Source organism: Asparagus officinalis, chromosome 6 (assembly GCF_001876935.1).
Source record: "Asparagus officinalis chromosome 6, Aspof.V1, whole genome shotgun sequence".
Taxonomy (NCBI): domain Eukaryota; kingdom Viridiplantae; phylum Streptophyta; class Magnoliopsida; order Asparagales; family Asparagaceae; genus Asparagus; species Asparagus officinalis.
The window spans coordinates 10,579,546-10,591,872 of record NC_033799.1 but is presented as its reverse complement, the minus strand read 5'-3'; the positions used below and the strand labels follow the sequence as shown (position 1 = coordinate 10,591,872).

The 12,327-nt window shown below is 33.7% G+C and overlaps 1 protein-coding gene across 1 annotated transcript in view; it reads left to right on the top strand.

Moving 5' to 3' along the window:
- Positions 1–12,327, top strand: part of LOC109844910 (chromatin structure-remodeling complex protein SYD) — a 26,994-nt gene that overhangs the window by 5,850 nt on the left and 8,817 nt on the right. The window contains exons 8-22 of the mRNA XM_020414076.1: positions 4,564–4,661; positions 4,786–4,971; positions 5,072–5,252; positions 5,333–5,512; positions 5,582–5,625; positions 5,757–5,813; positions 5,927–6,023; positions 6,165–6,337; positions 6,416–6,629; positions 6,933–7,058; positions 7,205–7,294; positions 9,460–9,525; positions 9,573–9,623; positions 9,711–9,791; positions 9,885–9,992. Of these exons, the coding sequence (XP_020269665.1) occupies positions 4,564–4,661; positions 4,786–4,971; positions 5,072–5,252; positions 5,333–5,512; positions 5,582–5,625; positions 5,757–5,813; positions 5,927–6,023; positions 6,165–6,337; positions 6,416–6,629; positions 6,933–7,058; positions 7,205–7,294; positions 9,460–9,525; positions 9,573–9,623; positions 9,711–9,791; positions 9,885–9,992 (1,752 nt within the window). The remainder of the gene's footprint in view (positions 1–4,563; positions 4,662–4,785; positions 4,972–5,071; positions 5,253–5,332; positions 5,513–5,581; positions 5,626–5,756; positions 5,814–5,926; positions 6,024–6,164; positions 6,338–6,415; positions 6,630–6,932; positions 7,059–7,204; positions 7,295–9,459; positions 9,526–9,572; positions 9,624–9,710; positions 9,792–9,884; positions 9,993–12,327) is intronic.

Sequence of the window (12,327 nt, the reverse complement as noted above, 5' to 3'; positions counted from 1 at the left end):
GAGATGTTTACACACGCACGCACGCACAAGCTGAATTATGTAATTATTTTTCGTGCCCCACCAAGCTTATTAAGTTTCACCATTTCCCGTCACATCTGGCAGACTGTAAATACATAGACCTGGTTTCTGGTTAATTTTGTGCCTTTCCAATTCAGGTTCACACATTGTTTTAAATATCCCTGACATGGCCCGATATATCCCCCGATATATCCTTTTACAAGGCTTGCCGCAACCGATATGGTCTTTAAATCCGATATATCCCCCGATATATCCTTTTACAAGGCTTGCCGCAACCGATATGGTCTTTAAATATCCTTTATCGCTTTTTGGCTATTTTGAGTGATAAATCCGCAACCGATATGGTCTTTAAATATCCTTTATCGCTTTTTGGCTATTTTGAGTGATAAATCCCCGATATGATCGATGTATTAGCCGATATGTGGACCAATATATCTTTTTATATAGCTTGTTACAAAATAATATACCGTGTTTAGAATTTTCGGGCGAAATATCAAGATTTCTCCATTATATCAAATGACATTTTACCCTAAAAAAAACAGATCGAATGTTGCAACGTTGCTTTGTACTTTTGTTTGTTTTAGAAGGTTGATTAATGATCCTAAACATATATTATTCATATTTTGTATGCTTAAATTTTCATTGCATATGTTGAGATTACATTTTAATGCGTTATACTATGTATGCAAACATTCATTATGGTATTCCGATATTTACCACATATCCCCGATATTTCCCCGATATCCGCAATCCGATATGAATTTTGGCCATCCGATATTTCCCCGATATCCGATATTTAAAACCTTGGGTTCACAATATAAGCTAACAAGATTTAATCTCCTCATCAATATAGCCACTGCTGCCGCCATCTCTTTTCCCCTCAAAAATGTTAGCCACTATGGAGAGATACTCATATTTGACAACAGTGAAAGCCAACCTGACATCAACCTTTCTTAAATCTTAATTAGTGTTAGTTTCTAGCCATGTAGAGTTGTAGACTACGGATATGAGAGGTGTTTACTATAATCCTGAATGACCAGTTTCCATCCACCGAATTCTCATAGAATGGAGCCTTTTTCGCCATAGACTGGAGACATGTCCCAAAGGAAGGAAAAATTGATAGATCCGCTATTCAAATTTTATTCAGACTCTGAGGGCACACATGTAGCCAATAGCCAAGAGAACAGGTCTCAAACTATTGCCTAGCTAATACTTCGGACTCGAGTAATGCGCCTCTTGGTTGAAGCTTAGAGTCTTGAATATGATATGGTAAAAAACATAATGAAAAATAATCCCTGCTGGTACTGTACTTACTAAAGAAATAAAACTGTAAATTGGCTAGAAAGTTGAAATTGTGAAAAAAGTGTTGATAAATTGTCACTAAAATGTTTAAGAACCCTTGTTTCTGATATGAATATTTGGTAACTGCATTTGTATGATGTACATGAATGTTAGCATTTGTGTACTTAGCTAAATATAAGCATAACGTTAAGTGTTGACCACATTGAATTGTAGATAATTTTAAAACTATGTAAAAATAATGGAAATCATGGCAGTTACAAAGATCTACTAATATTTATTCCTGAAGGTTAAAAGTATTGGGGAAGAGCAAATGACAACCACCTTTTGGGTCTATTAACCCTTTTTACTAACATTTAAAAAATTTCTAGGACTACTATCCCTTCTACAACTAAGGAGTGTGGAGTGTACATATTTGTATGATGTACGTGAATGTTAGCATTCATGTAGTTAGCTATAAATACGACTTCTAATTGGTGACAACATTGAATTGTAGATAATTTTCAAAAATTATGTATAAAGAATGGAAATCATGGCAGTTACAAGATCTACTAACATTTATTCCTGAAGGTTAAAAATATTTGGGAAAGAGCAAATGACAAGTATCTTTCTGGTCTATAACCCTTTTTTACTATCGCTATTATAATGCACGTGCTTTGTATGTGAACGTAGTCTTGAATTTTTTATTGAATAGTAAAACTATGCGTTAATAAAATTGTATAATAAGATTGTTTAAAAAGAAATGTATGAATTAATTATTATTGTGTAGTTATTGTAATTGAATGTTTTTCTTATAATAATTACCTAGCATTAACCTTTTTTTAAATAAGTCACCAAATCTAAATTGTTCTTAAATAAAGCTGTAAATTTTATAAGTTCTTTTAAATATGGTCCTCTAATTTGAAAGTTGTTAACTTAACTTTAAATTAACTAAGCTGCATTAATATTGTTAACTTTTTCTTGATGTTCCCTAGATAGGTACACTCGATACCTGCAGCATATTGTGATAGTTACTTCTCATATTAATTATTTTAATAGGGTAAATTACACGAAACCCTTGTGAACTTTCAGTCCATATTAACTTTAAAAATTACACTAAACCCCTAATGACTTTTCTTTTTCAAAGAAGGCCCCCTGATAACTTCCTGAATTTTGCAAATAACCCCTATAAATTAGAACCAGAAAATGGCATAAAATGGCATTTTAAAAGTTATTGGGGGTTTGGTGTAATTTATCTAAAAGATATTGGGGGCTTTCTACAAAAGTTATTATGAGTTTAGTGTGCTTTGAAAAGTTTATAGAATCTATTTACTGCAAAACGCTGAAAGTTTATGGGGGTTTATTGTAATTTACCTTATTTGATATATAACTCTTAGTTCAAGTAATACTATTGAAATGATTATACTGTCTATATACTATAAAATATTTATCTATTTTTTTTAAATTATGCTCTTAAAAATTTAGTACTATAAATGTTTTATAAATTTTATTATACTATCATTAATAATTAATTGTACTATTATTAATGTTAAATAATTAATTTTTTTAAAAAAGGTCTGTTTTCAATCATTACCAACTATAGATTATTAAGTATCATATAATAATCTTTGAGAAAATACTCTAAAAATAATATTAAATTATTATTTGATTTATTTAATAAACAATACTTAATAATCAGTGTAATTCGCAATTTATGTGATATTATTAAAATAATTACACTATTTAGGCAATTCAAAATTTATTCTATTTATTATATTGCTCATTGAATTATAATATAGTTTTTAATAGTATTTAGTAATATATCATTCTATTTATACTATTATTTTAATTATTTAATTATAATTCAAAAATAATTATTAGAATAATTTAATTGGTTACTACTAATAATTGTGTATACTTATTTGATAAATTAGTTTATTTTTTATTTTTTTATAATTAGTAGTTATAATATTATTGATAATTACAATTATTTAGAAAGGTGAGGAGGTGCATAATTAATAAGCGGTTATATCTATTTAATGAAAAATTAATTAGTGGTAATGGCATAGTTAGAATTTATCAAAATCTGAGGGTAAAAAGGGAAATTAAAAGTTTTAACACCACAGTCCTCTTTTTATAGTAGTATAGATTTAATAAATTTTCGGGAAGACTATCCCTTCTATGTCTAAAAGAGTGTGGATCAGAAAATGTTATTAGCAGTTACAGAATTTATGCTTTCTCAAAGGATATAAAAATATTATAATATGTCTCAAAATGGCAAACATGGAATGCCATGCATTTACTACTGTGTTATATGAAATGGAATTTTGCTTCTGAAGTTGATATTTTCCGGAACAACCAAGTTTGATTTCATTAGGGATGTAAGCTTTGCTATATTACTAAAGATGAAACAATCATCAGTTTTGGTGCGGTTTGATTCTCCAATATTTTCATGTGCTATCTCCATTACCATTTTGCTTGCTACATTAATCCCTTTGATGTTGCATTTTCTTTATTGCTAATAATCGACTGCAAATAGCTCTTATTTAGGTTATTATTGAATTAAAACATATTAATTGGGTTCTGATTGTTAATCCAGTTTATTCTGCATGTCATGTATAGTAGGATCCGGTCACTGCAAACCCCTCTTCCCTCTCCAAAAGAAAGCTCTCGCCTATCTGTTATGCATGTATTAGGAAATGAATATGACCAGGCATATAACTAAATACATAGTAGATATATGTGTCACTGCCAACAGTGAAGCTCTAGATGGATTAAGGAAGGCCAAGAGTGCAAGGATGTTTGACTCTGTTATATGAGAATTGTGTGTATAGTTACATCATTAACATCAGGAAATGAGGCAGTGTATATGTGCTTTTGTTAAATCAATATAACCAAACATATTCTCTTTGTTTTTGTTCTTACAGTCCACCTTCCTTTTCCTTTTGCGATTTGTTCCTCAGCCTATTTAGATGTTCAAGTTTTTTTTCCTTTATTTGGGAGGAAAGGGTTGTTATTATGCGTGAAACGTCATGTCATAGTAACATTAGATTGCATTAACTTTGTACTTGTGTCATGATGAGGGTAAACATTTTTCGTGGTAAATATTTGAAGCAGACATTTTAAGTGTCTAAGCCGAACAAAGTATAGTTCGGTTTTAATCTAAGGTTTCCTCAATTAATACACTAACATCAGAACTTTTCTTGTATTAGAGTTTTGATGGACTTTGTAGTCTAATGTTCAAATTGAATTCTTTTGTTCCCTCAGGAAAATGTGAACTCATCAGAAGACATTTCTGCTAAGACAAAAAGCGTTATTGAATTGAAAAAGCTTCAACTCTTACAACTTCAACGCCGCTTACGCAGGTCTATAATAGCTCTTCTGTTCAGTCTAACCTGTCTCTATTAACTACTTTAAATGTTTTTGAATATTCCTATAAGAGATTTGTTTTGAGAGATACATCTTCAGCATGGCTATTTTGTTTGGCAGTGATTTTCTCAATGACTTTTTCAAGCCTATCACATCTAATATGGAACGTCTGAAATCAATAAAGAAGCATAAACATGGAAGGAGAACGAAGCAACTTGAAAGATTTGAGCAGAAAATGAAAGAAGAGAGGCAAAAGCGTATACGCGAGCGACAGAAAGAATTCTTTGGTGAAATTGACGTGCACAGGTATGCTTCTTCTTCATCATCTGTGCTTCTAATATATATCATTCTTTAAGTTTTTGGAGTAGCCTGAAGAAGAAATTGCTATGCACAATTGCATTTACAGGGAAAAACTTGAGGACTTCTTCAAGGGTAAGAGAGAGCGTTGGAAGGGTCTCAATAGATATGTTAAGGAGTTCCATAAGAGGAAGGAACGGACACATCGTGAAAAGATTGACAGGATTCAACGTGAGAAGATTAACCTGTTAAAAGCCAATGATGTGGAAGGATATTTGAGAATGGTTCAGGTCTTGATCTAATTCCCTCTGATATTTGCTTCTACATTTGTGATATACTTTTGGTTACTGATCTATTCACAACCATACAGGATGCCAAATCAGACCGTGTCAGGCAGCTCCTCAAGGAGACTGAAAAGTATCTACAGAAGCTAAGTACGAAGTTACAGGAGGCTAAGGCCATTTCGAGGGAAGTGGATGAAAGAGCAGTTAATTTTGTCGAGAAGAATGATTTTACATTTGAAAATGAAGATGAAAATGATCAGGCTGAGGTAGATATCTTGTTGTGAAGTCCTTACATTGCTGTTAGACTCGGTCTGACTATATATTTTCTGGTGCAGCATTATCTGGAAAGCAACGAAAAGTACTACATGATGGCACATAGGTATGGGAAATCTGGTTAAGGCATTGATTCTCCTTAATTGTTTATTGCCTATGTCTGTTCTAAATGAACTCAGTTGTGTTTACACTTTTCAACTGTCCTTAATTTATCTCACAACCTGTTATGTCTTTCAGCATAAAAGAAAGTATTGACGAGCAGCCAAATTCTCTGGAGGGTGGAAAATTGCGAGAGTAAATCCCCAGCTGTCACTCTTAACAGTTTCTTGACCAGTATTCTGCATTCCGCGGCTATTGTCTTTTTTAAGTATTAAAGAATCATGTGATTTTTTGCCACTTGGTTACAGGTACCAAATGAATGGTTTGCGTTGGTTGGTTTCCTTGTACAATAACCACTTGAATGGTATTCTTGCAGATGAAATGGGTCTCGGTAAAACAGTTCAAGTATGTTTTGTTATAATATTGCTGTATGTTTCATTCAACTATGACGGTTCTAGTAACCATATGAATAATACTTGTTGCTGTTCTTATCATGTTCCATTGTTATCCTTGTGCTCCAGACTGAGTTGATAAGGTGTTCTGCAGGTGATTTCTTTAATTTGTTATCTTATGGAAACAAAGAATGACAGGGGTCCTTTTCTGGTGGTAGTTCCATCCTCTGTTCTCTCTGGCTGGGAATCTGAACTTACGTTCTGGGCCCCTGGTATAAATAAGATTGCATATGCAGGCCCTCCTGAGGAGAGACGCAGGCTGTTCAAGTAATTAATTCACTAATNATATATATATATATATTTGTCAATTCTGTTGAAGAAGTTTGATAGCCTTTTCTTTTGCAGAGAAAGGATTGTGCAGCAGAAATTTAATGTTCTCCTGACAACGTATGAATACTTGATGAACAAACATGATAGACCGAAGCTGAGCAAAATCAATTGGCATTACATAATAATTGACGAGGGCCACCGCATAAAGAATGCATCTTGTAAATTAAATGCAGACTTAAAGCTATATCAAAGTTCTCACCGCTTGCTTTTGACAGGCACACCTCTACAGGTAACCAAATATTGATAATTAGCTTACTTCTAGATGCCTGATTCACTCTGGGTTTTGGTCACCTTAATTTTGAACTACAGTTTCTCCCAGGCCTCCAGAAATACACATTTAGTTTGTCATTTTTGATCAATTGGTTAAGACTTTCTTGTTTCCTTTTATTTGGCAATCATCTGGTCAATTGTTTTTACAGTATAATATGTTTTTGTAAGTTCATTCATCTACCATCATGCTCTTTCAGTGTCAATCAACTCTATCTCAACTTCCTCCTTTTTTGACACATCTACTGTTTTTTTTTCATTGTAGAACAACCTGGAAGAGCTGTGGGCGCTTCTTAATTTCTTATTACCTAATATTTTCAATTCGTCAGAGGATTTTTCCCAGTGGTTCAACAAGCCATTTGAAAGTAACGTGGACAATTCAGCAGATGAAGTAAGTAATCTTCATCCTTGCTATACTCTTACTATTCAGGGCCTGCTTAACAGACCTTCAAAGGAAAGGAGAAAAAGAAGAAAAAATGGTCCCTGTTTTACAAATTGGGCAGATGCTTATAATTTGCTGGTTACTTGGTTTTACAGGCTCTATTATCCGAGGAAGAGAATCTTTTGATTATAAACCGTCTTCACCAAGTCCTTCGACCTTTCGTACTTCGTAGGCTAAAACACAAGGTCTGTAGTTGCAGAAATGTGCATAAATTTGTATCATGTCTGCAACTTAAGGATTATTACTTGCTCCTCTTGGTCTGAAGTTTATGTCAATACCTTCTGCAATTGGTCTATTGATTATATCAGCTTTTTTTTGGTTGATCATCTGAGTATAGTTTATTATCTAAGGCATAATGACCTGAATATCCTACTATTGCCATTTTAGGGGAGTAATCATGTGTTTCCTTGTTTTCATTGTGTAGAAATCGCTCCTTGACCCAGTCGTTTTGATTTTTACTATCATATTCTGTAAGATATTCACATCCCTTAGAAGCATATTTAGAGCATAGTTAAATGATGATCAATGCCGGGCTATGTTGCACAGGCATTTACACAGGTTTATTCACATCCCTTGGAAGCATATTTAGAGCGTAGTTAAATGATGATCAATGCTGGGCTATGTTGCACAGGCATTTACACAGGTTTTGTAAGGCATAATATGCAAACATAATTATATTGTTGTAATAAATTCAATTTTTGCATACTGGAGTTCTTTAAACTTTATGAAATAAAAAAATAACTTATTTATGTAAATTTGGTTATTAACTTAAATAGAAGTTTGATTATTAATCAAATGCTGTGTTTATTTGTAATTCTTGTTTTGTTGCTAGTATTATATGTTGTACACTTATCCAAACAAAAAATGGCATGTTTGATACTCTTTACGTCTATGTCTGGCATTTGTGAAAATGTAAAGCATTATTCACCTTAAAAGAATATGTATAAGGTGAAGTATGTTATGCCTTTTTTGAGAGATACTAATTCTTTTTATATGTCTATTTACTAAAATTGGGGTATCATTTATGTGTCAATCCACATACATATGTCTACAGATCACTGCCAAACCTCACCATTTTATAATATTTTGCCACAACATAATCTAACTATACTAATTACTGAAAAAAATTGTGAAATAGCTATTAGTTGTCTTTTATGTTGGGCTCCTTCAAATTAAGCTGTCGATAAAAAAAATTGAAAATGTCCATCCAATAATACCGAAAAGGCCACAATCTGGATACTGATAACAAATTGGTACACAACTGTTACAGGCGTAAAGGCTTTAGATCTTGTTTGTTAAACATTTATTTTGCCAAATTTTGAATTTTACCTTCAACTTCGTATCTAAGAGGAGAAAATAGATTTTTTTTCATCTACAATCTGCATTTATTTCCTTCTCATAGATTATTCCCGAAGTTCCTATCCTAACCGCATCTCTTATGCACTGTCATGAATTAGGCAAAGGAATCCATTTTTGTAGTCAACTTTATAACTTATAGTTCTTACTTGTTCTCGATTTGAATCAACTTAAGTTTACTGCTCCATGTTAAATTAGAAGCAACCTTCGGTCTTGGTCACTCCAACACGACAAATCAATTCATCATTGTTGCTTATCCTGATCTTAGTTGGCCACATGCTTGATCTCTTAATTGGCCACATGCTTGATCTCTGCTAGCTTTTTTCTGTACAAAACCTCTTTTGGCTGCCCCTTCTTCTATGGCAACATTTGTCAATTCCAGCAGAATCCTTGTCCGAACTCTTTGTTTAATCTACAACAAACACCTTCATCTGGGAAGGTAAGGAAGTCGACCTCGGAGCCTTTTCAGTCACCAGTAACAGCAGTGGAACAATTGAGTCCATAAAGATACTGGTGAATAAGCTAAGCTACTCATGAAATGGAATCTTCAGCTTTGTATTGTTGGAGTGTAATGCAAGCTCATTCCGTTTTCAATATAACCTGCTGAATAGCAACACTTTATATGCCATATGATTCCCTGCCATTTGCTATTGTTAGTGGTCATTATAATTTAAGTACTTGTGTAGGAGAACAGAAAGTTAAAAGGGTTTATATATTTTTCTTGATAGTTCCATATGTTGCCTTTTGCCTTTTCAACTTTGAAGGATGCTTTTGTTTACCTACACTTATGAGTTGGTGGGTATAAATAGAATGAGTTAATAACTAGCTGCTTTGCAATATGGATTTACTTAACTTAAAAAACATAGATAGCAGTGTTTCCCAGTTACACTGAAACTCTGCCATTTGATGCTCATCTATTTGATAGGTTGAAAATGAATTGCCTGAAAAAATTGAAAGGCTTGTGAGATGTGAAGCCTCCTCATCTATTTGATAGGTTGAAAATGAATTGCCTGAAAAAATTGAAAGGCTTGTGAGATGTGAAGCCTCTGCATATCAGAAACTTCTAATGAAGAGGGTGTGAGATGTGAAGCCTCTGCATATCAGAAACTTCTAATGAAGAGGGTGGAAGAGAATCTTGGGTCAATTGGAAATACAAAGGTAATTTTCTGTAGTTTGCTTCACATGCTATCTTTGTGTGCTTGCTGCCAATGTATTATACTGATTTTCTACAATATTCAATATTAGGGTCGTTCTGTGCACAACACAGTGATGGAGTTACGTAATATATGCAATCATCCGTATCTCAGTCAACTTCATGCTGAAATGGTAATTTCACACGTTGAGAAAATTTTGTGTGTAATATCTTTAATTATATTTAATTTCTTTTCGTGTTGCAATGTTTATGGTTCATCGCTTCAGGTTGATGGTCTGTTACCAAGACATTATCTGCCTTCCCTTGTGAGACTCTGTGGAAAGCTAGAAATGCTGGACCGTTTATTGCCCAAGCTCAAAGCAACTGATCATCGGGTATCTTGCGCATTATATTTCTTCTTGTTATGCATCTGGAACAAATTATATTTACCAAGTTAGCTTTTATTCTTAATATCTTTCAATCTGTTTGTGATCTTTCCTTGCCTGTCCTGTGCTTAATACAGAGCTTTTAGTGCTATATGTCTTCATAATTTTTGTGGAATTCTTTTGATTAAGGGGGGGAAGTGCAGACTGCAAATCTGTAACTACAGGAGACCAAGACAATTCCTTATTAGACTTGATCATGTATACTTCTTCTGGGAAGTGCCAGTCTTTTTTTCACTCAAAGCAGCAGGAAAAGTAGAAATGGGTTTTATCTAAAAAAAACGTGGTTGACTAAGTAGTAAATATATGAAAGTGAGTATAAGTACCAATTTATACATGCTAGTGGACGATTATGATCTATAAGTCTGTCTGATTTGTTAACACCTGTTCCTTCTTCATACCTGTCTGCATTGTCCTTAACCAGCTCATGCCTCTCAATCTATTTAGTATTGTCGTCAACAAAATTATCTTCTTTATTTACCCCTTTATTTATTTTTGTAAAGTGGGTACTCCTTTTTCATTTCTGTAAGACAAAGCAGACATGGATATAGTTATCATATATTTAATTCAGTTAGTATAGAAAATTGAGCATGCATACTTTTTTCCGGCCTTACTTTTGAGCATTTGAACTTATTAACGCCTTATCTGATGTACCTGCTATATGTGTATCTGATTCAGTTAGTACCCAGGATATTTTCTATTGACCAGGTATTTTTTTATGACCCCACAGGCCATGTTTCTTTTTTCCTGAGAAATAATTAGACTTTATTTTATGTGAAGTAGCAGCAAAAAATAAAAAGTCTTTATCCCATAATTTTGGGGTTAGCTAAATAATACACACCATTACCTTGTGTCAAGCAAGCGGCAAAAATAATAATTTCTTTAGTTATTGCCTGCTTAGTTAGAAATTGTAATGGTTAGATTGTCTATCGGTGTCTAGGAAAAATCTCCTGGAGGGCGGTTGGCCAGAGGCTTCTGGTAAATATCCTAGCTATATAATTGGAATAGAGAGACTTTGGATAAGTCCTTTTTCTGACTTCTTTCATGTTTGGCTTCTTTTTCTCTCCATCTATTTCTGTTCTTCTCCCATACTATTTGGTTCTTTCTTAATCTGAGGAGAATCGTTATCTTGTTTGTTAGTCCTAGAGGGCTCAGAAATCTTCTCGTTTACCTCCAAACAGGAGCGACATTTAAGATACTTTATTGTCTCTGTTTCTTCCCTTATTTATGAGATTAGATGCCTCTTTGCTAATCCCAGCTCATCATCTTCATTTGTCCTTCTAGATCACCTATTTTCTTGATGGGAACACCATCTGATTTTCATCATGTTTGCAGGAAGAAGCATATACTTCTTCAGATAGGCTTCCCATATACATGCTATTTACGCTGATTACAGTCTAGCTGCACATAGTGCAGCTCCAGAACTGGATATTTTGAACATGACCATCTCTTCATTTGGATGATTGAAGATTCTCTTGACTATCTTCCTTGTATAACTTTCGTTTGAGCAGGATTGTTAAGATTAGTCTTACATAAAATTTTCTTAGTTTGGCAAAATTAGGCAGAAGTAGTGTACTTTCAACTGGGCAAGGATAAGAATTACTGCATATGCCGTGGATGAATGTTATCTGGCTATAGATAGCAAGACACTTCTTGTATGTGTTGTAGAGCTTTTGGGAAGACCACAATTAGTTAATTTATAAAAGTTCAATACAGAATAGAGGTTATTTGGTGGTGTTGTTTTCATCTTTATATCTGTTCATTATGGAGTGAGTAGTAGAATTAGTCCTCGAGTCATCCATTGGTTGAACCTTCTTGGATTAAGGGTCTCTGGCTGTTTGGTTGCATGTATTTTCAGAGGAAAAGTTGGGAAGTTGCCTAACTATGGGTCCCAGAAGTAACATTCCCGACTTTAACCAATTAGCGTTCAGTAAATATACACATCCCCAGGCACTGCTGGGTATACAAAACTCTCAGAGCGGAGCATGCTCGAAAACAACAGAGCATCTCACATCAAACCAACAAAACCCATACAATACAACTCCAATACTCGAAAAAAACAAAAACACCGAATCCAGACTCATAAAGGCTGAAACCATCCCTGAAACTTCAAGGGAATTTTGCTGTTCTCTAGATAAACGAACAAGGCAGTTTTAATGAGCTTGATTATCAAAACTGGATTCCTCTTCTCGTTAACATGAGGGCACATATTTCTCTCTTGCCAAATAGTATAAACAATACCTACTAGAGCCACTCTTTTGAAACTTAAAAAAAAATCATTCTCTTC